Source organism: Bos mutus, chromosome 13 (assembly GCF_027580195.1).
Source record: "Bos mutus isolate GX-2022 chromosome 13, NWIPB_WYAK_1.1, whole genome shotgun sequence".
Taxonomy (NCBI): Eukaryota; Metazoa; Chordata; class Mammalia; order Artiodactyla; family Bovidae; genus Bos; species Bos mutus.
In genome coordinates, this window is record NC_091629.1 from 55001307 (window position 1) to 55024776 (window position 23470).

General features: G+C 49.2%; 1 protein-coding gene across 7 annotated transcripts in view; it reads right to left on the reverse strand.

The window, feature by feature from the left end:
- Positions 1 to 1753: 1753 nt before the first annotated feature.
- Positions 1754 to 23470, reverse strand: part of PTPRT (protein tyrosine phosphatase receptor type T) — a 1153310-nt gene continuing 1131593 nt past the window's right edge. For all 7 annotated transcript variants that reach the window (XM_070381763.1, XM_070381762.1, XM_070381758.1 and 4 more), the window contains 4 exons: positions 12796 to 12921; positions 11846 to 12009; positions 10155 to 10290; positions 1754 to 9117 (listed from right to left, as the gene is read on the reverse strand). In XM_070381763.1, coding sequence (XP_070237864.1) covers positions 9064 to 9117; positions 10155 to 10290; positions 11846 to 12009; positions 12796 to 12921 — 480 coding nt within the window. In that variant the 3' untranslated portion in view covers positions 1754 to 9063. The remainder of the gene's footprint in view (positions 9118 to 10154; positions 10291 to 11845; positions 12010 to 12795; positions 12922 to 23470) is intronic.

Genomic DNA, 23470 nt, shown 5'->3' on the forward strand with positions numbered 1-23470 from the left:
TTCCTTCCAAGGAGTAAGCGTCTTTTAATTTCATGGCTGCAGTCACCATCTGTAGTGATTTTGGAGCCCAGAAAAATAAATGACACTGTTTCCACTGTTTCCCCATCTATTTCCCATGAAGTGATGGGACCAGATGCCATGATCTTTGTTTTCTGAATGTTGAGCTTTAAGCCAACTTTTTCACTCTCCACTTTCACTTTCATCAAGAGGCTTTTGAGTTCCTCTTCACTTTCTGCCCTAAGGGTGGTGTCATCTGCATATCTGAGGTCATTGATATTTCTCCCGGCATCTTGATTCCAGCTTGTGTTTCTTCCAGTACTGCATAGAGGCCCCTTAGATTGGAGAACTCTTGCCAGGCTCCCTAAGACTGAGCAAGAACAAAGTGAACCTGGGTTCTGGCCCTATGGCTCACACGCCCCTTGTACTTACGTCTGGATACATACAAAGAACTAGGGAACCAGCCAATAACAAGAGGTTGGTTGCAGCTCTTCCTTCTGCTCACCTGGAAAGCAGAGAGCACTGCATCATGTGTGTCAGAGGCTGGCAGTTTCACACTCTAGTTTGGGATCTGATTTGTCTTGTCCCCTATCTGTCCCCTTCTGAGAGTATATTGAAGATGCTCGCCCAACTTCAGCAGGCATTACTATCACCTGGGGCACTTGCTAAGCAGGCAGATTCCTGGGGCCCATCCTGGACCTACTCAGTCAGACTCTGCATGTTTAGAAGTTTCTCAGGTGAACTGATGTGGGTGGTCTGTGGCCCGCACTCTGAGATGATGACAGGCTTAACGCATGCACCTGGCACCAACAGTTTGGGACATAGTCTCCACATTTATCGCAACATTGAGAAGTAAGGTCTGTGTTAAGAGGTGGGGCATCTTTCCCTGCCTCTTGATTCTGAGTATGCCGTGCAGCCAGTGTTGTTGAATGGGATGTTACAGACACGACTCAGAACAACTTGGTGCGTGGACTTTCCCTTTCATGCTCCCGCTGTCACCAGGAGAAGCGCACGCTGAGGCTGACTTGCTGGTCCCAGGAGGAGGGTGAGGCACGAGGAGCAGATATGCACCAGCCAGGGTGGCCTGGGCAAGCCTGGCCCCGAGCAGAGCCCTTGGCTGACATACGAGTGGGCCAGCAGAGATTAGCTGAGCTGAGCCTAGCTCAGACTTCAGTCGACAACCGTGAAAGACTGTTGCCGAGTTTTGGGTGGTATGTTACACAGCGATAGCTAGCTGATATGCTCAGGCAGCGTGTTAGTACTCAGTTCCCAAAACTGTGATTCTGTATGGTCTTCATTTGTCTGTTGAACAAGCTTCTGGTGTGATTCTGATGCCAGCATTCTGTGGATTCCACTTGAGAAAATCTATTTAAGACCCAACTCTTTTATGGTGCAGTATGGAATCTTGGGAAATCCCTTAATACTCATGAACCTCAACTATTCTCATCTGAAAGTAAGGGATAATACATATTTCCTGCATCATTGATGTGATGATTAAATGAACCTAAAGAAATCCAGTCCAGGGATCTCCCTGGTGTTCCAGTGGTTAAGACTCCACACTCCCAGTGCAGGGCCATGGGTTCAATCCCTGGTTGGGAACTAAGATCTCACATTCCATAGGGTGTGGCCTAAAATTTTTTAATCGGAAAAAAATCTAGTCCATAATAGGCTTTTTTCCTCCTCCTTCAACTTGTCTCTACCTTACCCCACCCAACCTCAGGAAGACACCAGTGCGAAGATTTAGGAAAACATGAATCTCAGGGTCACAGCTTTATTGTATAGATTTTCAACACAGCCATATTACAAACATCGTCAGGGAACATTTACAAGAATAAATAAGATGGACTTGCAGGTGTAAAAAGATTACACTTCACTGTAATGTACAGTCAAAAAATATATCTGATATTCATTGACCTGACATTATTTACCTTCTGCTTTTTTAAGCTAGAATTGGAAAGGAAAAAAAAAAAAGAACATTGACAGCACAGTGCTGGCTTTTTTTTTAAGTTGATTTATTTTGTTTTCTCTTCTCATACGTGCTTTATCTATCAAACACCCAAACTGTACAAGTGCAGGCCGCTGGGACTCACGGAGGAGGCTGCCGACAGTGTGGAGACTTTGGTCTCATGCAGTATCATGTGCCCAGTGGACGTGAAAACGTCAGTCTCCCCGGAGTTGATGGGAACCCCGTGATGGCCCTTCTAGGGCTACAATGGTGTCAGTAGCCAAGGCAATGGCAGATGCCCCGACTCTCTGCCTTTCATTGGCTAGTGAGATGTAGGGTGAAAGTGAAGGTAGAAAGTGCTTTCAAGTCTGATCACCAGTGTGGGTTAGCCTGGGCTAGTTCAGGGTCTGTCTGGCAATGAAAGGGATGTACTGGGGATGGTGATAATCTGTCAGCTGAGTCACTGTGCTTTTGCAGTCTGCTCTAGCAGGTCTCAGGTATGGGGGAGGGGTGTAGACGTCACCTCTGGAGTTAAGGTGTGTGGTGCGCAAAACCCTGCTCTGGGTCCTGCTTGGACCGTTACTGATTCTGCTGTCAGTGATGGCCCTGTGGGCCAGTGGGTCTACACTGTGACTGGTCTCATCAGAGATCTTGGTGGGCATGGGCTCTGTGGCACAGCAGCTGCTCTCTCTGGGTATACTCTCTCTGGTTATACCTAGCCTGGATGTGTGGCCAGAGCAGCCTCTCGGCCCGTGCGGGGTGGGGGGCAGCAGGGGACTGGGGGCTTTAGCTCACACAAGTGAGCACAACCTGTTTGGCTTTGTGCTCTGCAGGAAGGAAGGCATTCCAGCAAGGTCCCAGCTCTGTAGCATCTCACTCATCTGGGGGGAAGAAACCTAAAGGCCATCTCAGCAAAGCTCCTTCTTCCCTTTAAAAGGATGTCTGGCTTTTGCTGGACAGTTCCTAAGATGGGGCAGCTCAGCTTCTCTGGCAGATAGCAGGTCTTCTGTTAGAGCTATGAGGTTTCACCCATTGGTCCTGGTTCCGCTCATGGGAGTGACCATGAGAATTTATCTAACTGTCTGCAGGCCTGCGGAGGGTGTGGGTACTGGTATTCTGCCTGACCCATCAGAAGTCTGATCTGACCTGGGAAGTCACCCCTTGCCTCTCTGAGCCTTCAGACTGCCCTGGAAGCTTTGGTCCGAAGAACACCTTACACCATTAATCTTCCACAGGAGAGATAGGGGCACATCACAAAACGGGCCCACTGACTTATATTCACAAGTGCAAAGGCACTGAAGTAAGTGTACAGAAACTCAGTTTTGCAATTTTGACAGGTTGCTTCATATTCCCTTTCCTCCTTTGATTCTAAGCATCCCACCCACTGAGGAACCATAAATTAATTACCTTGAGCTCCAGACCTTCATGTCGATACCTTTCTGTCCTACACTCCAACGACACTAGACTGTCATTCTCTGGGCATTTCTACCAAGAACCAGGGTCCAAATTCCACTGCTAAGAACAACTCTCAGACACTTATGGAAGTTCACGGTAACCCAGCCTGAACAGCCTTTTCCTGTAGTATGCCCATCCTGAGTCCTTCTACACCTTTGCGTCAGCCGCAGTGACTACCCCAATCTCTTGATAACTAGGATGCGAAGTCTGTGGTCTCCCATTATAGGCGCTGACTCTGCATCTTGGGGATCTTTCATGGGTGGATTTGAGGGGGTGTGTGTGGCCTCTCTGACCCTTCCCACCTCTTCTGGAGGTAGGTGGGAGGGATGGTCTCCTTTCCACCTCTTCTGGAGGTAGGTGGGAGGGATGGTATCTATGCAAGTATCGTACACCAGCCAGAGTCACACGAAAACCTACCTCTGGTCCCCAGGAAACCGGAAGAGTGCACGCATGTGTGCAAATATGGCTTAGACATCTCTCTGTGCTTCTGAGGATCATATCCGTGGTTCTGAGACACTGGAGCCCCCTCTGCTCTCTGCCACTGACGTCTCTCCTTGCTGTTCCTCAAAGGCAGATCCTGGCTAGATGAAGCCAAGGCTTGCATTTTATCACTGTGAGGCATGTCTCTGTGGACAGCTCCAACATGGAACCCTTGCATGGGGACCCAGAAACAAGGCTGAGTCTCAGCTGGTTCCGTCCAGCTGGATTCGCATTGCTCACTTCCCTGTCGTATCTGGCTGTGATTTGAGCTGGCATCACTGGCTGAGAAGGAGCTCAGACTAGTTAGATGACGGGGGGAAGGCAAGTCAGGGCCATCCAGGAGACTCATGTCTCATCTTCCTCCCTGCGGCTTAGGTTGACCATCCATCCCCAGGGATCTTGGCCCAGCACAGTGTGTTGGCTTTATGGTTCAGGATTAGCATTGAGCTCATCTTACCCTCGGGCTCACCCGTGTTTTCCAGAGCATTACTCCTGACTCAGCTTGCTGCTGATGCCCCAGGAGAGGCCAGATGCAGGCTAAAGGAAGGTGGTTTTCTTCAACCTGTTCTAAGGCAATGAGGTTCAGGGGAACTACCATCTCCTTCAGTGTCACTGGATCTGGGCTGGGCAGTTATTCCTGCAAAGATGACCTGATACGCTCCTGTTTGCTCCTCCCTGTGCCTCATTCTCTCTGCAGCATCCTTGCTAGACTGACCCCTCTGCACACAACAGGTATTCACACTGTCCTGAGAAAATCTGGATCACGGAAAGGACACACACCAAAGAGCTGGCTTACAGCGGGGACCCAGTGATGAACGAACACAATCGATCAGTCACGGGGAGCATTAATCATCTTTTCTCCCAGAAGGAGACTTGTTCTAAAGCAGCATCCTTGTTCCAAGTGGTTCTGCCCCGTCCCTCCCTGTTGCCTGTTCTACTGCATCACAGAGGTGACCACTTTGCCCAGCAGACGCTATGCATTCTTGGGTCTGAGGATTCCTATTGGGTCCTAATGTCTTGGCTTTGCCTTCCCGTCTTCCTACCCAAAGATCCCCAAATCTGCCTACTTCTGCCCATCTGAGGCTTCTCTCTCCACATCTTTTCCCACTGATTAGTTGGTTCAACATTCTAAAGCCAGGAAATGACTGGGCTAGATTAGAACTGAAGACTGAGCTTTCTACCATAACCCAATGTCTCAACAAGGGAGAGACTGTGCCATAGTAAACTGCGCTTCCTGGTGGCACCCCCTCCAGGGCCCTGTATGTGCTAACATCCCAGTGAGTCTGCAGGGCTGAAGTACAGGGAGGCTTCCAGCCCCTTGTGTGAAGTGTGTCCTCAGATTGGGCCAGATTAGCAATTGCACGATTCCATGTGGACAGAGGGCACCACTGTCTAGAGGACCCAGGATTCAGGAGTCTGCTGAGAAGGACAGTGTCATCTTCTCTTTTCCCTTTAGGGTTTTATGGGCTCAGCCTTTGCCATTCCAGATGGGCATGTCTGTAATTATAGTAGATGTCAAAGCTTTCTTTTTCCTAGTATGCAACTGAAGGAGACTTGAGATCAGCCCATCAACAGTGAGGTCAGGGAAACCCCACACCAGGGGCAGTAGGTGAGCTGGACTTGAGCTTAAGTCTGGCATCGGCTTTAGGAGGGAGCAGCATGGCCAGGCACTGTGCCTCTCAGACTGGGCGGTCACTCCCTAGGGACATCGTAGTGAGCGGAGGGGGGCAAAGCCACATGAGGGATCAGGCACATGTGGTTAAAAAACTATTGGTACACTCTTGTCAAATCAGGCTAAATTAGTGAAGAATGCAAATACTATATGAATTGTTAAACATGAAACTGGAGTTTTGAGCTTGTTGTTGTCTGCTTTGGGTTTTGCGAGATCCACTGGGCCTGCTTCACTCTAGTCTTGGCTCTTAAGGGTCCCTCCCACCTCCACCCCGTGCACCCCGTCATGGGAAAATCTGAAACACAGTAGTGGAAAGAGACTGTCTTTGAAGTTAAAAGAACCAATTTAAACCCTGGCTCCCTCCTTTACTAGCTGTGGTGGAATGCGGGGGGGGGGGTAGTGATTTCTCCCCTCAGTCTCCTCATCTGTAGAATGGGGACAGTTGAAAGCACATCTTAGGGGTGTTGGAGAACTGGGTGAGCTCACATCAGTCTCCAGCACAGGGTCTGCTGGTTGCACAGGATGGGTGATACCTGGCAGGCAGGCCGCTACTTGGGCTACATCCACAGAGAAGATGGAAAAGCAAGGTGATGCCTTCCATTCCCACAAAGGGAGGCGCGCCGTGGCCGTCTGGAGGCTCAGAGCCCCTGGCCCCAGGACCTTCACACCAGAAGGAGGAGAGGACGAGTTAGGTTACAGCTAGGATGCATCTTGAAGCTGTGTAGGCCAGACATGCACGCAGGTGGGACAGTTCCTGGCTTCTCGTTAATTCCTTCTACCTTCTCCAAACAGGGTCCACATCCAGGAGGTGAGACCCATGAGGCTCTGTGCTTTTCACAAGCTTCCTTCTCCTGGAAGTCACATTCTAAATTCCTACCATTTGAAATGGTAGAAGCCACTGTCATTTCATCTGCCAGCAATTTCACCCCCTCCCGAGCAGAATAAATCCTGGGGTTTATTTGTATTGGAGACCACCCCTCTCCCTGGCTCCTGTTGTGCACAGATGAGCCCCGGATCTGAGGGAGAAGTATAGAGCAGGCTGACTTCCTGTGCTACAGGCTTCTTGAAGGCTGGGGAAGGCCGGGGAGTGCTGGCTGGAGCAGCAGGCTGGAGCCGGGGAGGCCGGCAGGCCCAGTGGGGTGGGGGCCTGGGACCAGGGCACGAGCCATGAAAGGGAAGAGCAGGCTTTGTGGCGGGGCTTCTTTCCTGATCGAGTCTGGGGTCCCTGGGCTTCGAGACAGCCCCGGAACCTGTGCCGACAGGAGCAGCTCCTGCTGTGTTCCATCCTCAGGGGCCCTGGGGTCTGGCTTGGTTCCCCCTGCTCTGTGACATAGCAGAGATCCTGATTTCTTCACAGAAGCTGGGCCTCTTAAAGTACTGCGTATTTTGTTCCAGCAACAAACAATGAGCAGACAGACAAATAGATGTGATATTAAAAAGGATACGCTTAAGGGAATGTGTTCACAGTGTCTGATGAAAGGAAGAGAGGCAGCCCCACTGGCCCCAGAGGGGGCCTCCTCAACACCGAGCTGAGCGCATCACTCAGAGCTCCCCGGGCCCCATGCTGCCCACAGGTGCCAAGTCCGCCCTGCTGGTGGGGCTCGCCGCTCCCTCCACCCTGGCCCCAGCGCCACCAGGCTCTGCTCCGACTGGGCTCACCTCCCACCCTCTCACCCACCCCCAAGGATTCTGCACACCTCTGTGTCTTTGCACGTGTTCTCTTGGCCTGAATTTCCTTCTCTTCGTTGTTCTACCCGGTGGAAGGGATGTCACCTCCTCTAGAAAGCCTGGCCGTGAGGCTCGAATAACACTTGATGCTGCATTGAGGTTCTGTTTCCCCAGGATACAGTGAGCTCTGAGGGAAACCTGTGCTGCTCACGCCCTGTCTAGGGCCAGACCAGCTTCCACGATGGCACGTCCTGGATCCCAGGCCACCCCGGGCTGCCAGGTACTGTACCAGAGCACCAGCTAGAGACCCAGGTAGACGAGACTGTGTCCCTGGCTCGCAGACCTCAGGGTCTGAGGGCCCAGGGAGCAGTTTTCACTGGCCAAGGTATGAGATGGGACTAGCTCTCCTGGGGAGCCAGGAATGAGTTACTAAAACACATCTGAAACGCTGAGCTTCCCAGAAACATGGGCGTCAGAAAAACTACATTGCCGTTTGTGGAGTTTGCTGCTCAGAAGTTTCTGGCCTCATTTTCCCTCCATAAAATAATTGCTTGGCTATGAAAGGATGACAGTACAAGTCTCACCACTATAATCTGCCTTTTGGAAACCTGAGGAAGATGCCTCAGTGTCTTCAGTTGTAAAATCAGGGTGATCACAGGTGAACAGCTCCCAGGGTAGGATGGGGGTGGAACATGCCAAGTCCGGCATATAGTAGACGCTTAGTCAAAGTCGGCTCCCTGTCATCGACTGACCCACACTTTGGGCAAGATCCCCAGGCCCGAACCCCGAGGTCTGTTTTAAACCGGAGTATCATTGGGTCCACAGTGACCCTTTCTGAGATGGCAGCTGGGTTGCTCTAGGCAGGCATTCAAATCTGTCAGCCCCAAACGAAACTCCCCTTGCTCTGCCGCTGTGCTGTCCCTCGGTGGGGGGACCTTTTGGGGACCTTGCCAGGGAGATAATAGGCCCAGGAGATTGGTCTTACAGCTACACAACCGAACTTCCCTCCCCACCAGTTTTTGACATCAGAGACTAAGACTCTACACCCTCCAAAAGAAAGTTTCTTTTCACATACACTTTGGAAAATCATCAATCTTGTTCATCCCTCCCCGAGGACTCACCGCCCAGGACACACAGGGCCAGCCGGAGCCCTGCCCCGGGAGGTGGTCCTTCTTCAGAGAGAGAGGAGGGCAGCCAGGCTCCCTGCAGTCCCACCCTGCCCCATCGAGCACAGACAAGCCAAGGAAACCTGGATCCAGGAGAGCCACGGACACAGGGGCTGGCCTGGGAATGGCAGAAGGTCAAGGCCCCGGGCTGGGGGAGGGGTACAGAGTGGCGCTGGGCCGAGCCCCATGCAGGTGAGGCAGGAGGGTGGGGGCCTCTGCTGTGCACTCGGGAGCATCCGAGGTCCCAGTGATCCAGACCGGTGGGTGTCCAATGCCAGGGGTCCCGGGAGGAGATGATGGGGGCAGCAGAGCGGTGACCCCATGAGCCCAGTCACAGCCACCCGCACCTACACAGCCGGCTTGCCGTGAGAGTCACAAACTGAAAAGAGCGAAAGCAAGAGGTCTGGGCACTGAAAAATCCGGCCTTGCTCAGGGTGCACTTCTGCACGGGCCCGTGGCTGGTGGGGTATGCAAAAGACGCCGGGGCCTGTCGGGGTTAACAGCCTCCACAGCACCCGGAGACCCTGGGAAGGTGCCAGCCCGCCGTGGACCACAGGACCGCCAGTCTTCTCCTTGGAGTCGGGCAGGGTGCTGCCCCTGAGCCCAGTCGCTGCCGTTCACAGAAAGGGGGCTTGGCCGCAGCAGCCTCTGGACTCTGGCAGGTTCCCCGAGCCATCGGGCTAGAAGGAGCTTAAATATTCCAGCGCCACCTCGTATACAAATTTATACTGGTCCTGAGAGGAGGAGAGGCAGAGAAGGAGAAGAGACAATGAGCGAGAGATGGAAAGTGCATTTAGTTCAGAGTGTGGAGAATGTTATCTATGTCTGTACTAAGAGTCGAGTCAAAATGTCCACACAGATTTGGATTCAGTTAATCTGGAGTAGGGCTCAAGGGTCTACATTTCTGCCAGGCTCACACAGGATGCTTCTGCTGGCCTGTGGACCGGCCTTGGAGCAGGCCCTCACTTTCGCTAAGACCACACTTGGCATAGATGTAAAGACTCATGTTAAAGTTCTCAGTGTATGGCATGTCTCTATCTCTGCACCAGGTCTTAACCTTTGGAACTCTGCCACCAAGTTTCTTCCTGTCCTTTACGATATCCTAGCTCGATGCTTTATATGGTAATTATTAGCAAAAGTTAATGAGAATAGGTTTAAGTAAAGTAAGTGTTAGTTGCTCAGTTGTGTCTGACTCTTTGCAACCCCATGGACTATAGTCTGCCAGGTTCCTCTGTCTGGGGCATCTTCTAGGCAAGAATACTGGAGTGAGTAGCCATTTCCTCCTTCAGGGGATCTTCCTGACCCAGGGATTGAACCCATGTCTCCTGCATTGCAGGCAGATTCTTTTTACCATCTGAGCCACCAGGGAAGTCCAAGAATAGGTTTAGGACTGAATCAAAAACATAGCACAGAAAAACTGGAATGAACATTTGGGCAATATCTTTTGGAAAAAGCTGAATGGATGTTCTGGTCAACTCAATAATTCACATTCTACTAACCCAGCATCCCATCCCCTAAACCAGAGTGAGTGATACTTCCCTCTGGAGTGGAAAGAAACTAACACAGAGCAGCGTGCGCCAAGAGGACTATCTGGACTGCTCTGCAGGAGAGAGGCTGGAGGGGAGGGAAGCAGGTGAGGTGGGTGCAGAGGGCGGGCCTGCAGGTGCTCAGGAAGCAGTGGCCGCTGTCTTTCCTTCTGGATGCTCTTTTGTTCAGGTCCAGGGAACCACCAGCAGCCCCTGGCTCTCAGAGGACAGCCTCGGCCACTCACCAGGGTCTCCACCATGTTGGCCTTGTTGTTCCGTAATGTCTTCACGATGTGGAACACGTCGATGATGTTCTGCTGCTGGATCATCTCACACACACTGCAGATGGCGCAGAAGGTTCCGCTGCGGCCTCCCCCATTCCTAAACACAGAGGAAGGAGGTGAGCAGACTCCTGGGTACCCCTCAGGCACCTGCTGAGCCCAAGGCCATGTCTGCGGCAGTGGGGGCGGGGGTGGCTGCCCGCCCTGGCAAATGCAAGGGAAGGTGGTGCTGGAAAGCCCAAGCCATAGTTGAGTCCCATCTGTGCCATGAACCTGCTTTGACCTTGGGCACGTCACTTCCTGTGTCTGAGCCCCAGGTTCTTCATTCGTATCATAAAGGGGATGGCCTTGGAGAGTTCACTTAGCTTGATGTTTCCTTGGTTCTAGGAGCATGTGACTATCAGCCATGGCACATGGACCCAAACCCCCAGGGCAGACAGATAAGAGTGTCTGGACATGTGCTGCCTGCTTCCTTGGCCAAAAGGATGCTCTGGGTCTACCTGCACACCCAGCGAAGACCACGGAAGGGTGCATGTGATTTTGCTTCTAGTTCTTCCCATCCACTAAGGACAACGCTACCAGACACGGCTCTGTGAGCCTCGGGTCAGCCAGACTGGGTTTCGGGTGGGGCTGGGATGGGTGTGAGATGCTGGATCCTGAGAGAGAGGCCTCATCTCTGTTTTCTCAATCAGGACATCTTGCGTAACTCGGGATGTATAAATAGAGATACAGGGCTCTTGGCAGGGTCATCCCTCCATCGCACCTTCTCTCTGAGGCCCTGTAAGTCATCTTCATGGACACACCCCTCCAGCTCTTTACAGAAAGTCTATTTAGGAATCTGCAAGGTTTGGAACTCCTGGGCGTGTTGCCAAGAGCAACTAATGATTTCATGTAATGGTCTGTGTCTAAAGAACATCTGGATGGAAACTAAGTCTCTCAGGCAACCTCCCAGATGTTTCATCCACAGGACACTCATCGGCCAGATGTTCCAAGTGCAGACAGTCGCCCTCCCTTCATTGGCCAGCACCTGTACTTCGGGGTCTGTTTCGGCGTCTCTGCCCTCCAAGGATGATGCCAAGGTCCCTGTGGACAGGAGGACACCCCTGTGCCTTCCTACAGCTCAAACTGCTGGTTACCTTGGTGAGGGAAGACATGAATAAAAAGGTACTCCTGCAAAAAAAGCAGGCTAAGAAACAATCCCACGGGCGAGAGTGGGCAGGGACCTCCCCTGCCTCACACCTCTCCCTTAAGCGCTCCAGGTGTGCACTGCCTGTTTGAACAAGTTCCTGGTTTTGAAACAACTGAACTCAATTCTGGGGCAAGATGTTATTACTGACTCTACCTGCTCCAGAAATAGTGTTCTGCAATGGGGAAGATCTTGATTCAACTTCCTTTTTAAAGAATGAGGTCCTCGTATCACTTCTCCCCAAACCCTTTTAAATTCTAAGGAGCAAAGGGAATGCCTGTGAGTAGGACGTCCCACAGATAGCTTTATGGCTGCACCCCTAGTCCATGGAAGGACTGTAATGCCTTGAATGGCCCACAAGGGCGTGGTATAGCCTGGGACGCCTAAGACGGCGTTTGTGGCCGGCGGCACCAAGGGTGTCCTGTTGCCCACCGCCCCCTTGCCCCGGAGCCCTCCCCATCGTACTCACAGGCAGTGGACCACAGCGCGGCCCTCCCGCCCGTCGCACTGCTCCTGCCACTTCTCCAGCCGTCGGACCACCTTGAGCAGAGAGCGCTTGGAGGGGGGCGTGTCCCGGTAGGCGGGCCAGCCGATGTACTGGAGGTGCTGGACTATACGGTACCCGTCCTGGGGCTGAGAACAGAGAGGCTGTCAGGGTGGTCTGCTGGGGCTGCAGCACTGCAGTGACAGATGGGGTAAACGGGGTCTAAGCCGTAACGTCCTCACGGTGAGAGTCACACGCCAGCCCCACGCCCACCTCTGTGTACTGATCCTCCTGTTCCGGCTGCCCTGCGTCCCTCTTCTACCTGAAAAACTTCTATGCGGTCTTCAAAACCCAGCTCAAGTGTCCCTTTTGCTAGGAAAGCCTCCCTGAATAGTGGGCGGGACTCTTCTTTCTCCTTGCTGTTCATCTGCCAAAACACAGTTTGCTTTCCCGTGAGTGAATTCTGAGAGGACAGGAACTGAATTCTCTTCACCCTGAGCCTCTAGTAAAGACCACGGTCATTTTAGCCCCTCAGCTCTTCCCTCCCACCCAATAACTCCTTCACCCAGCAGTGAAATTCCTCATGAAAGAAACTTGTTTCCCAACTTACTTCCCAGCTAGCCCAAAGCTTACTGGACCTACTCAAAGGCTGCATTAACTCATGCCCATGCCGCGTGGCACGGCAGGGAAGCACCGTGCTCTGAGAAGTTTTGTCTACACAGCAGCCAGCGTGTCAGGGAACAGGCAGATGGCTGGCTGGATGCCCCCTGTGTGGCTCTGTGTGTGGGAACCACTGCTGGGTCTGGAGCCGGAACTGGCAGAGGCATCACTTCCCTGAGGACGGGGGATCAGGCGAGCATAGCACTGACTTCCCCAGCAGCATCCATCTGTTTCGGAAGGAGGAGCCCAGGACGCAGCAGTGGCCGGACACTCACCCGAGCCATGTTACAGATGCGGAATATCCTGTGGATGATGTCTTCGTCGATGTCTGCCGAGACGAACTCCACCTGGATGGGCCCGTAGCACCCCGACGTCTTCTCAGGCCAGTACTGCATGCAGAGCTGAGGCAAGGAGAGGGCTCACAGAAAGAGGCCAAGGACATGGATTGGGGCAGGGTGTCGGTTTCACTTATCCCCGAGCCTGCGGGACATGCTGGCTAGAAAGGTAGAGTACTGTGTAGGAAATCAGGTTCAGCTTTCCCACTGGGCAACAGCCACCATTTTTTTTGGGGGGGGTTGCGGGGGCAGGTTTGAAAAGTCAGAGCTCTGAACACAGAAACACTGGGCTTAAACATCTTTGCTGTGCTGATTTCAAACCATCTGTTAGGCTTGCTGGGCCTCGGTTTTCCCCATCTGTAAAATGGGGAGGATATAGGCTACCTTGACACGCTGCTGTCAGGATTAGAACACTGAGGGAAGAGCAGCTACAACTTCTCTCCATTCTAGGAAAACCTTCAGAGCGTTCGTTTCATCATCAGATCATGAGTAGATTTAAATATATATGTAGGTTTTGACATCAGACAGGCTTGGGTCCAAGTCCAGTCTCTGCTGCTTACTAGCTGTGTGACACAGTTTTCCTGTATGTAAAATGGGGCTAATTATGCTTACCTCGCACCAAGAGCTAATGTAACGTGGTACTGTGGTGCTGAGGGAGCTTGGCTGCTGTTTTTCCTTTTGGGGGGAATTGGAAATTAGAACCTGCAGCAGGGAGCAAAGAGCAGTTGTTGCTTCTCACCCCAAGATGACGCTTCTCAGCAGAGGTTGCTTTGTCACCCAGGGGACATTTTTGATGGTCAAAAATGTCCATCTAATGAGTAGAGGTCAGGATGCCACTAAATACCCTCTAGTGTCTGTGAAGGTGTTCTGGAGAGGAATCTGGCCCCACGTCTCATAGTGCAGAGACTGAGAGAGTCTGGTCTAAGATCCTAAATTGTCTCTTAAGTCTGTAGTGTCATCAAGAGTAAGAGACAGACACTTGATGCCCCTGTCTCTGTTGACTCACTGGATGACTTTAGTTCAGGAAAGAATGTTAAGGTTGGTGGCAGGGGATGTGGCTCAGAGAAAGGCAAAGCCTGATCCCTCAAATCCTGGTTGAGATGCCTATAGGCATCTTTGCCTATAGCAACTCCCAGGTGTGATCAGAGATGGACACTGTCCAGGGCACAGAGGAGAGCTAAGGTTGGGCTGCAGGCTTGTGGGGACCACCCCAGCATGGACGAAGAGGCCATGTTTTAGAAAGCCTTTTCATCTGAGGACTGCCCAGAAGATGTAGCTGAGACTCAAAGATGCATTAAAGGTTTGGAGATGCAGGAGTCTCAGTGGGGTCTGCCTCGGCTGAGCTTGCAGATGAGGAGCTAAATGGACAGAGGGAACCCACAGCAACCTCAGCAATCTGGTGGTCTCCTCACAGCCACCACGGAGGCAGGCGTTTCCTGAAAGTGATCAGTGTTTCTTTTGCTGACAGCCAACTCACCCTGGGCATCACATGCAAAACCTTGTTTGATTCTGTCCTTCCTCCAGAACTAGAGCCAGCATGGATGAGTTGTGGGGGGGAGAGGAGAAGAACATGTCTCCCAGCTGTGGGGCCCAGACTCCAGCTTAGGAATACCCTTTGTTCACGCACACCATGGCCCACTAGCCAAACCTGGCCAGCTGTCTGAATCTGTAAAGGAAGTTCAGGTATATTCTCCATTTACATATTTTCTATGGTTTCTTTCAAGCTCTAATGGTAGATTTAACCACAGAGCCCGCAAAACCTAAAGTATTTCCTATCTGTTTCTTTCTGCAGAGAACATTGGCAACCCTTGTCCTGTAGGGTTGCTTTCAGGATAAAGAGAAAACACGTGGGAAGAAAGCCCTTAGCAGGGTGCCAGCACCCACCACATTCCAGTGATTCATGTCATTCTCGAACCTTGCAGTGTTCAACAAAAATAGCAGTAATGATCATAGCTAATGTACAGATTTGAAGAAGTCTTCCTCTTATCACCCGTCTTAAATGGCAAAGGTAAGCAAGATTAAGTTTCATGATGCAATGGTGCCTGGCTTTCCCGGCGTCCCCACTGGCTGCTAATAAATAATACTGAGAAAGGGTGCGTGTGTGTAGGTGGAAAGTGCTGGACACAGTGGCCTTTGTGGCTGGACAGTCATCTGCTGGGCTGTGCAGTAATGACAAATCCACAGCTTGAACTTCATTTCTCTTTGCCATTGGCTCTTATGCCCTCAACCTTCACAGTAACGAGGGACCGGTACAGATAAGTCTGTGGCTGGCCGGAGAAATCAGAATTAATCAGAACTGCCAATTTAAAAAAAAATAATTGCCTTTATTACCTGCTTTGAATTGTGCCTTGCCAGAGGTTGGCTGTGATCCTGACATGAGCTCCATGGGTCTGAAGTGTCAAGGAAAGTCTATTATCTCCAATATTCTCAGTCTGGAGAGAATGTGGGATGATTTGTCTCTTTTAATAAGATTTCCAGACCAATTTCTCAAACTAATAGATTCTACTCTGCCTCAAACAAGACTCCTATATTTTGGGACACATCTCTGCATTTGATTTTCCAGGTCACTCTCCATCTTGCCCAGAGGCCTGGGGAAGGTTGCAGGGTACTTCTGATGCTGCATCGGAGCTGGCCTTTCACTCGAGTTCCCTAATCTGTGAGTCCACATCAGCAGTGGCGTGGGTGATGCTCAGCTGGGTGATGGGTGGGCAGATGTGGTGTCTAAGCTGTCAGAGATCATCAGGGTCTCCCCAAGCCTGGGATGCTGCACCTAACCTAGCCATGGGAGTGGGAATGGGGGAAGCCAGTGTGCTGTTCCTGGGGGCCTTTGGGGGGCGGGGAAATGATCCTCATCAGTAAGAAGTGTCCTCTAAGGTTCAGCTCAAGACCGTCCTGTGTCCAAGTGCTGGGGTTGTGCCTCAGTGGGTACCACCATTTGGGCCTGTGAATGCAGTTAGCAGAAGGTTAATGGGGCTCCTGGCTGAAGCACCCTGGGTTCAAATCCCAGCCCTGTCACTCTCTAGCTGAGTGACTTGGCCAAACCTTTAGCTTCTCCAGGTTAAGTGATGAATGGCTGTGAACCTGAATGTGCCTACTTAGCACAAGGATCTGTAACTAGTGAGCACTCAATAAATGGCAGCTGTAATTATTAGGTGGTGTGGGAGAGGGCCACGCAAAACAAGATGGCTAAAGTAAAGGGTCTTTTCCTTCCCACTTAGCAGCCTGTATGAAAATTTCTCTTTCGGATAGTCAAAGGACTGCCCCTGTGAAAATTCCTGACCAGCCAGCCTGATGGAGCAGTGGGGACAGATGGTATCTGGGATAGGTTCTGGGAACTGTTCTGCATGTCAAAGGGGAGAGGCCTGTGGGTGGTTCTGGAGAGGGACCCAGGGATGGAAGAGGAAAAACCACTGAAAGGGCTGAAGGTGAGTCAGGGTGTCATCTGACTGCCCCCGCTCCTAAACATTAAGTAAATTTATAACAACATAGACAATGCTCAGTGTGCATGGTTTTCTTGTAGACGTCAGTGAGAAGCTGAGTTTTGCTCCCTTGATGACTTAAGAGTGGAGCTGAGACCAGACCATGAGCACATAAGCATCAACAGTTTATAGGACAGCGACTCAGACGGTGGTGTAGAAAGACCCCAAACTCCTCTCCTCTTCTGAGCACACCAAAATCACAACTATCTGCAGACCCACCACCACCAGGGAAAAAGACTGGGACCTACTGGAAGGATCTTCTACAACTACAGACACAGAGAAGGACTCATAATGAAAAGAGGCATAATGGGTGAACTTGGGGTATAATCAAATCCCATACCCACAAACTGGAGGATAATTATACTGTAGAGGTTCTCTCACTGGAGTGGGTTCTGAGCCCCATGTTGGACTCCCCAGCCTGAGGGTCTGGGAAGACAATCCCCCAGAGCATTTGTCTTTGAAGGCCAGTGGGGCTTGATTCTGGGAGTCCCACAGGACTAGAGACCTCTCTCTTAAAGGGTCCCCACACAATCTCACATACACTGGGTTGCAAGGCCAAAGCGGGGCGGCAGCTTTGGCTCACTTTGGGGACACAGACACCGGTGGCAGCCATCCTGGGGAGCATTCTGCTGTGTGAACACTGCTGCTGCCATTCTGGGTCATCAGCCCCACTCAAAAGCCTGCAGATGCCAGTGTGCCTCAGGCCAGACAACTGAACAGGTGAGGATGCAGACCCATCCCTTTTTCTGCAGGAAGCCCAAATTAGCTTCTAGACCAGCCTCACCCACGAGGGGACAAACACCAGATACAAGAAAACTACGATCCCACAGCCTGTGGGCCCTGGCCCTACCCAATAGCAGACCAATACAAGCTTTGGGGTACCCAGAACCCTATACCCAACTGTGTTAGGAACTGTGCCCTCCCCGCCCCCCCAAACTTGAAAGAAGCCTGGGCATCCCTGGGCTCTGCAGCCAGGAACTGGCTCTGCCAATGGGTAGGTAACAGCCTGAAAATTTTCAAGACCCTGACTCTAGCCACCAGTGAGCCAGCACTAGCCCAGAAGACCCCCTAGGGTTCTGTCGCCTCATGACTAAATAGGCTAACCAGCAGCTAGTGAGGACAGTTTAAGAGACCTCCGGGACAACACAGAGTGCACTAATATTCGCATTATAGGGATCCTAGGAGGAGAAAAAATTTGAAGAAAATATTTGAGAAAATATTTATTTGAAGATACAATAGCTAAACACTTCCCTAACCTTGGAAAGGAAACAATCACTCAAGTCTAGGAAGAGCAGAGCCCCGTGCAGCACTAACCCAAAGAGGAGCACATCAAGACACACCAATTCAAATGATAAAAAGAGAATGCTCAAAGCAGCAAGGGGGAAACAACAGAAAGGAAATTCCTATGAGGCTGTCAGCTGACTTTTCTGTGGAAACTCTGCTGGCCACAAGCGAGTGGCATGATACATTTAAAGCGATAAAGGGAAAAACCTGCAGCCAAGAATACTTTACCCAGCAAGGTTCTCATTCAGATTTGATGGAGAACGCAAAAACTTTACAGATAGCCAAAACCTAGAAGAGATCAGCGTCATCAAACCAGCTTTACAACAAATGTTAAAGAATCTCTAGGAGAAAAAAAAAAGGCCACAGCAAGAAACAAGAACATTACAAAATGCAAAAGCTCACCAGTAAAGGCAAACATGTATAAAGGTAGGCAATCAGCCCCACACAAAGCTATTAGGGAGGATAAAAGGAGTAAAACCATCTATATCCATAATAAGCAGTTAAAAGATACACAAAGCAATATAAAATATATCAAAAACAGTAGTCATGAGGGGAGGAGAGTACAAATGTAGGGTTTTAAAGGTGCATTTGAAAGCAAGGGATCGTCAACTTAAAATAATCACATATAGACTACTATACAAAAAGCTCATAGTAACCACAAACCAAAAATCTATACACACAAAAAAGAAAAAAGAATCCATAAGGGGGTTAAAAAAAACCTATAAAAACAAATCCAAAATAATTAAAAAGGCAATAAAAACATACATATTGATAAGTACCTTAAATGTAAATGCACTAAATGCTCTAACCAAAAGACATAGACTAAAGGGATACAAAACAAGACTCCTATACATACTGCCTACAAGAGACTCCCTTCTGATCTAGAGAGACATACAGACTAAAAGTGAGGGGATGGAGAGCGGTATTCTATGCCAATGGAAATCAAAAGAAATCCAGAGTAGCAATACTTACATCAGACAAAATACTTTGAAGACCGTTACAATATACAACGAAGGGCACAGCATAATGATCAAGGGGTCAATCCAAGAAGAATACACAACAGTTGTAAATATGCACCCAACACAGAAGCATCTAAGTATAACATAAATATGAACAGACACAAAAGGAGAAATTGACAGGAACACAATAGTTGTGGGGGACTTTAACATTCCCGTCAATGGGCAGATGATACAGATAGAAGATCAATAAGGAAACACAGTCCTTAAATGACACCTTAGAGCAAATATATTTAATTAACACAGAGTATTCCATCCAAAAGCAGCACAACATCCATTATATTCAAGTGCCCGGGGAATGGTCTGCATTGCAGTTAGATTCTTTACCAGCTGCGCCACAAGGGAAGCCCAGGATAGAACTCCAGGATAGAGCACATGCTAGACCACAAATTCAAGAACTTTAAGAAAGTTGAAATCATATCAAGTGTCTGTTCCTACCACAACACTGTGTGAGACTAGAAATCAACGACAAGAAAAACTGCAAAAAACAGAAGCACGTGGAGGCTAATATGCTACCAAAGAGGAAATAAAAAATATCTAGAGAAAAATGAAAAGAAGACAATCTAAAACATATGGGACACAGAAAAAAGCAACACTAAGAGAGTGGTTTATAGTGATACAAACTTAGCTGAGGAAACACAAAAAATCTTAAATAAACAACCTAACCTTATACCTAAAGAAACTAGAGAAAGAAGAACAAACCCCCAAAATTATCAATAGGAGAATTAAAGAAATCATAAGGATCAGAGCAGAAATAGAGACAAATTTTCAATGAAATTAAAGCTGGGTTTTTTTTGAAAAGATAAAACTGGTAAAAGTTGAGCCAGACTCATCAAGAAAAAAAGGGAGATGGCCCAAATCAAAATCAGAAATGAAAAAAGTTACAACTGACACCACAGAAATACAAAGGATCAAAAAAAATTACTATGAACAATAACATGCCAATAAAATGTACAACCTAGAAGAAATGGCCAAATTATTAGAAAGGTACAATCTCCCAAGACCAAGCTAGGGAGAAACAGAAAATATGAGCAGATCAGTTACCAGTAATGAAATTGAGTCAGTGATTATAAAATGCCCAACAAACAAAATTCCAGGACCAGATGGCTTCACAGTTGACTTTTACCAAACATTTAGAGAAGAGTTAATATCTGTCCTTCTGAAACGATTCGAAAAAACTGCAGAGGAAGGAAAACTTCTGAACTCATTCTATAAGGGTAGCATCATCTTGATACCAAAACCAGACAAAGATATCACAGAAGACAAAAAACACTCAGGTCAATATCATTGATTAAATGTATATGCAAAAATCCTCAACAAAATACTAGTAAACCAAATCCAATGATACATTAAAGGGATCATACACCATGATTAAGTGGGATTTATCTCAGGGATGGAAGGATGTTTTTTGATATCTGCAAGTCAATCCGTGTGATACACCACGTAAACAACCGAGGAGGAAAAACCACATGATCATCTCAGTAGATGCAGAAAAAGCTTATGATGAAACCCAACACCCCCACTTACGATAAAAACCCTCCAATAAGTAGGGATAGAAGGAACATACCTCAACATAATAGAGGCCGTATAGGACAAACCCACAGCTAACATCACACTCAGCAGTGAAAACCTGAAAACATTTCCTCTAAGGTGGGGAACAAGACGACGCCCACTCTTTCCACACTTAATGAACACAGTACTGGAAATCGTAGCCATGGCAATCAAGAGAAGAAAAAGACAATCAGAACTGGAAAAGGAAGAAGTAAAACTTGTCACTGTTTGCAGATGACCGTGTGGTATATCACCTACACGTGGAATCCAGAAAATACAACAAGCCAGTGAGTATAACGAAAAGAAGTCTCAGACATACAGAACCAATTACTAGTCACCAACGGGTAGGGGAGTGGGAGGGACCGAGTGCTGGGTGTAAGACAGGCACAAGGACGGATTATGGGGAATCCAGCCAGCATTTTGTAATAACTGTAAATGGAAAGTAACCTTTAAAATTCTGTAAGTTGATCTGTACCGTTGTTTTTTGGATTCCATGTATACATGATATAATATGGTATTTGTCTCTCGCTGGACTTACTTCACTCAGTGTGACCGTCTCTAGGTCCGTCCATGCTACTGCGAATGGCGTTATTTCATTCTTTTTGATGGCTGAGTAATAACAGAAATAGAGTCACAAACGTAGAAAACAACGTATTTTACGAAGGGGGAAAGGGCAGGAGGGATAAACTGGGAGACTGACATTATATACACTACTATATATAAAATAGTAACTAATGAGTGCCTACTCTATAGCACACGGAACTCTACTCAGTACTCTGTAATGACCGCTATGGAAAAAGAGTGTAAAGCAGTGTGGACATGTGTGTCTGTATAAGCAACTCGCTTTCGCTGCACAGCAGAAACTAAGACAACATTGTAAATCAACTATACTCCAATAAAATTAATTAAAATAGTTCACCCAAAAAGTTACATAAAAAACTTAAATTTACAAAAGAAACAAACGGTTATAGAAACTTGGGGAGAAGAGTTTATGGTTTCTTCAGGCCCTGGAAATAGGGGTTTCAAAGAAGCCCACTTGCTTCTTTAGACCCACAAGGACCCAGCTGACCTGGGATCACACATAGAAACACTTTGGTATTCTGTTCCTTAGATGGGAGACTTTAAGTGGCTATGTCTCCACGGTAGAGTCCAGTTCTTTAGCCCAGCCTCTTCCTACCTTGATCCCAGGGCTCGCCTCTCTTCCTTACCCATCCCTCTGGGAGGGGTGGTGCTGTCTGCCCATAGGGAGGGCCTCGCCACTGCAAATGCACTCGGGTGGGCTGATGACCACACCTGGGGGGTCAGGGAGGGATGCTGGTGCAGCAGCTGCTGCTGATTTTGAAATGGCTGTGCTTCTGGGCTATTTATTGTCAGAACAAGTTAAACCAAGCGAAAGTCATGAAGCCTGTGTGGACAGTCCTGGAACAGCTGCCATGCATTATTCCACCTAGTAACTTCCACTGCTGCTTGGGCCACGGAAAGATGTCCTACGGGGGTGCGTGTTCACACGTGAAATCTAACGAACATGAAGGTCGCCTCTCAGACATCATTTTCTTGCTGATGGAATCAGAAAGCTTGTTAGTCGCTGAAATAAGCACGTTCTGATGATTTAAATCTGGCAATATGGGCCTATTTTTGGAATAAACAATCCTCAAGTGTATTTCTGTGCACCTCAGTTATGACTCTCATTAATTAATAAGTACTTTGATAAAATGGAAAAGCCAAGTAATACAGAAGTAATACAGATTGCAGAAATGAAAGCCTGTGTTATCAAGGTCCTTGTGATCCATAGGAGGGAATCAATCCCAGGCCACCTAAAGGTGAAATGAATTACTAGTGTTTTTAAGAGAAAAGTGTTACCTAAATTGGTTTTGAAATTCAGATCAGTAATGATGAAACTTCCTAAAATAAATTCCACAAAGAGGTCAAAACATCTTATTGGGTTTAATACTGTGGCCAGTAAGGAAGACAGACTGTTAGGGTTGAGGAGGATGTGAGGGCGGGGTGGCGGGGGGCGCAGAGAGAAAAGCACATGCGCCCCCCTCCTCCGTCCACCTCTCCATTCACAAGATAAATACTGCAACTCCATATAGTAGGTGGAAACTCACTCTTATGATGGGTGCATCAGAGCTTGTTTCCGGGAAGGAACCAGGGAGTTTAGGAAAATATCTACAGAGGAAGGTAGGGTGGGTGGAAGGCAAAGGTTCAGGGGCGGTTTCAGAAAGAGATAACAAAGAGATGGCTGGATTCCTCAGCTTAATAAGGGAACGGCTTTGGGGGGAGGAGGGGTGGAAGATCTGGAGGAGGGAGAGAGAAGGTAGAGGGAGGAAAAAAGTGGTTGGGGCAACAGGGGGGGAAGACATGCTGCCGGCCGCCAAGCGTGAGGAGCGAGGTGGGGTTTAAGAATGAGGATGTGTCAAACCTCCCTGCTGGTCCAGTGGCTGAGAATCCGCCTGCCGATGCAGGGGACATGGGTTCGATCCTGGGTCTGGGAAAATTCCACATACCTTGGGGCAACTAAGCCCATGCGCCCGAGAGCAGTGCTCCACGACAAGAGAAGCCACTCTAATGAGAAGCCCACGCGCCGCAACTAGAGGGAGCCCGCACAGCCACAAACTACAACACAAACGCAAGGGATGAGGATGCGTGGTGTTCAGCCTTCAGCCACGGGCCCTGCTGGGACGTGAGCCCCACGCTGCCGCCAGTAGAGTCTGAGCTGGATCTCAGAAGTGGACATGAACGCAGAACCCCCTTGGAGTCCCCAGAAATCTTGGGGGTGCACAGTGGGCTTTCCCACACAATGGGGAAGAGGAAACAAAGCCCATTTGATGTAAACCTTCAAAGACAGAGTGGATTTGGCTGCCATCTGAGGTACACGAGTTTCATAGGTGGTAACATTGAGACTTCGACAAGTTGACTGGCTTAAGGTGACATTGGCAAGGCTAGAACTTGAACTCAGGTCTCTTGACCCCCGACTCCTTATTCTTCTGTTCCAGTGGGTTTAGAGACAGAGATATGGCCCCTTGCAAAGGTCAGACCTGGGACTTGCAGAGACACAGACTTGGGGGTTGTGTGTATTTTGGTGGCATGCCAGGCTGTGTTTTTACAAGCTGAGATAAAAATGGGGCTAGAAGTACTTGCTATTTGCCTTCCAGGCACAATGACAGGAAAAGACATCTCTGAAACATCAGCCCCGCTTTTTTCCTGGGAGGATGACAAGCTTGCCTCTCTCACTTCTAGAAGCTCGGTGGGAATGCATGTCCTCAGCGCCCACCCCCTCACCTT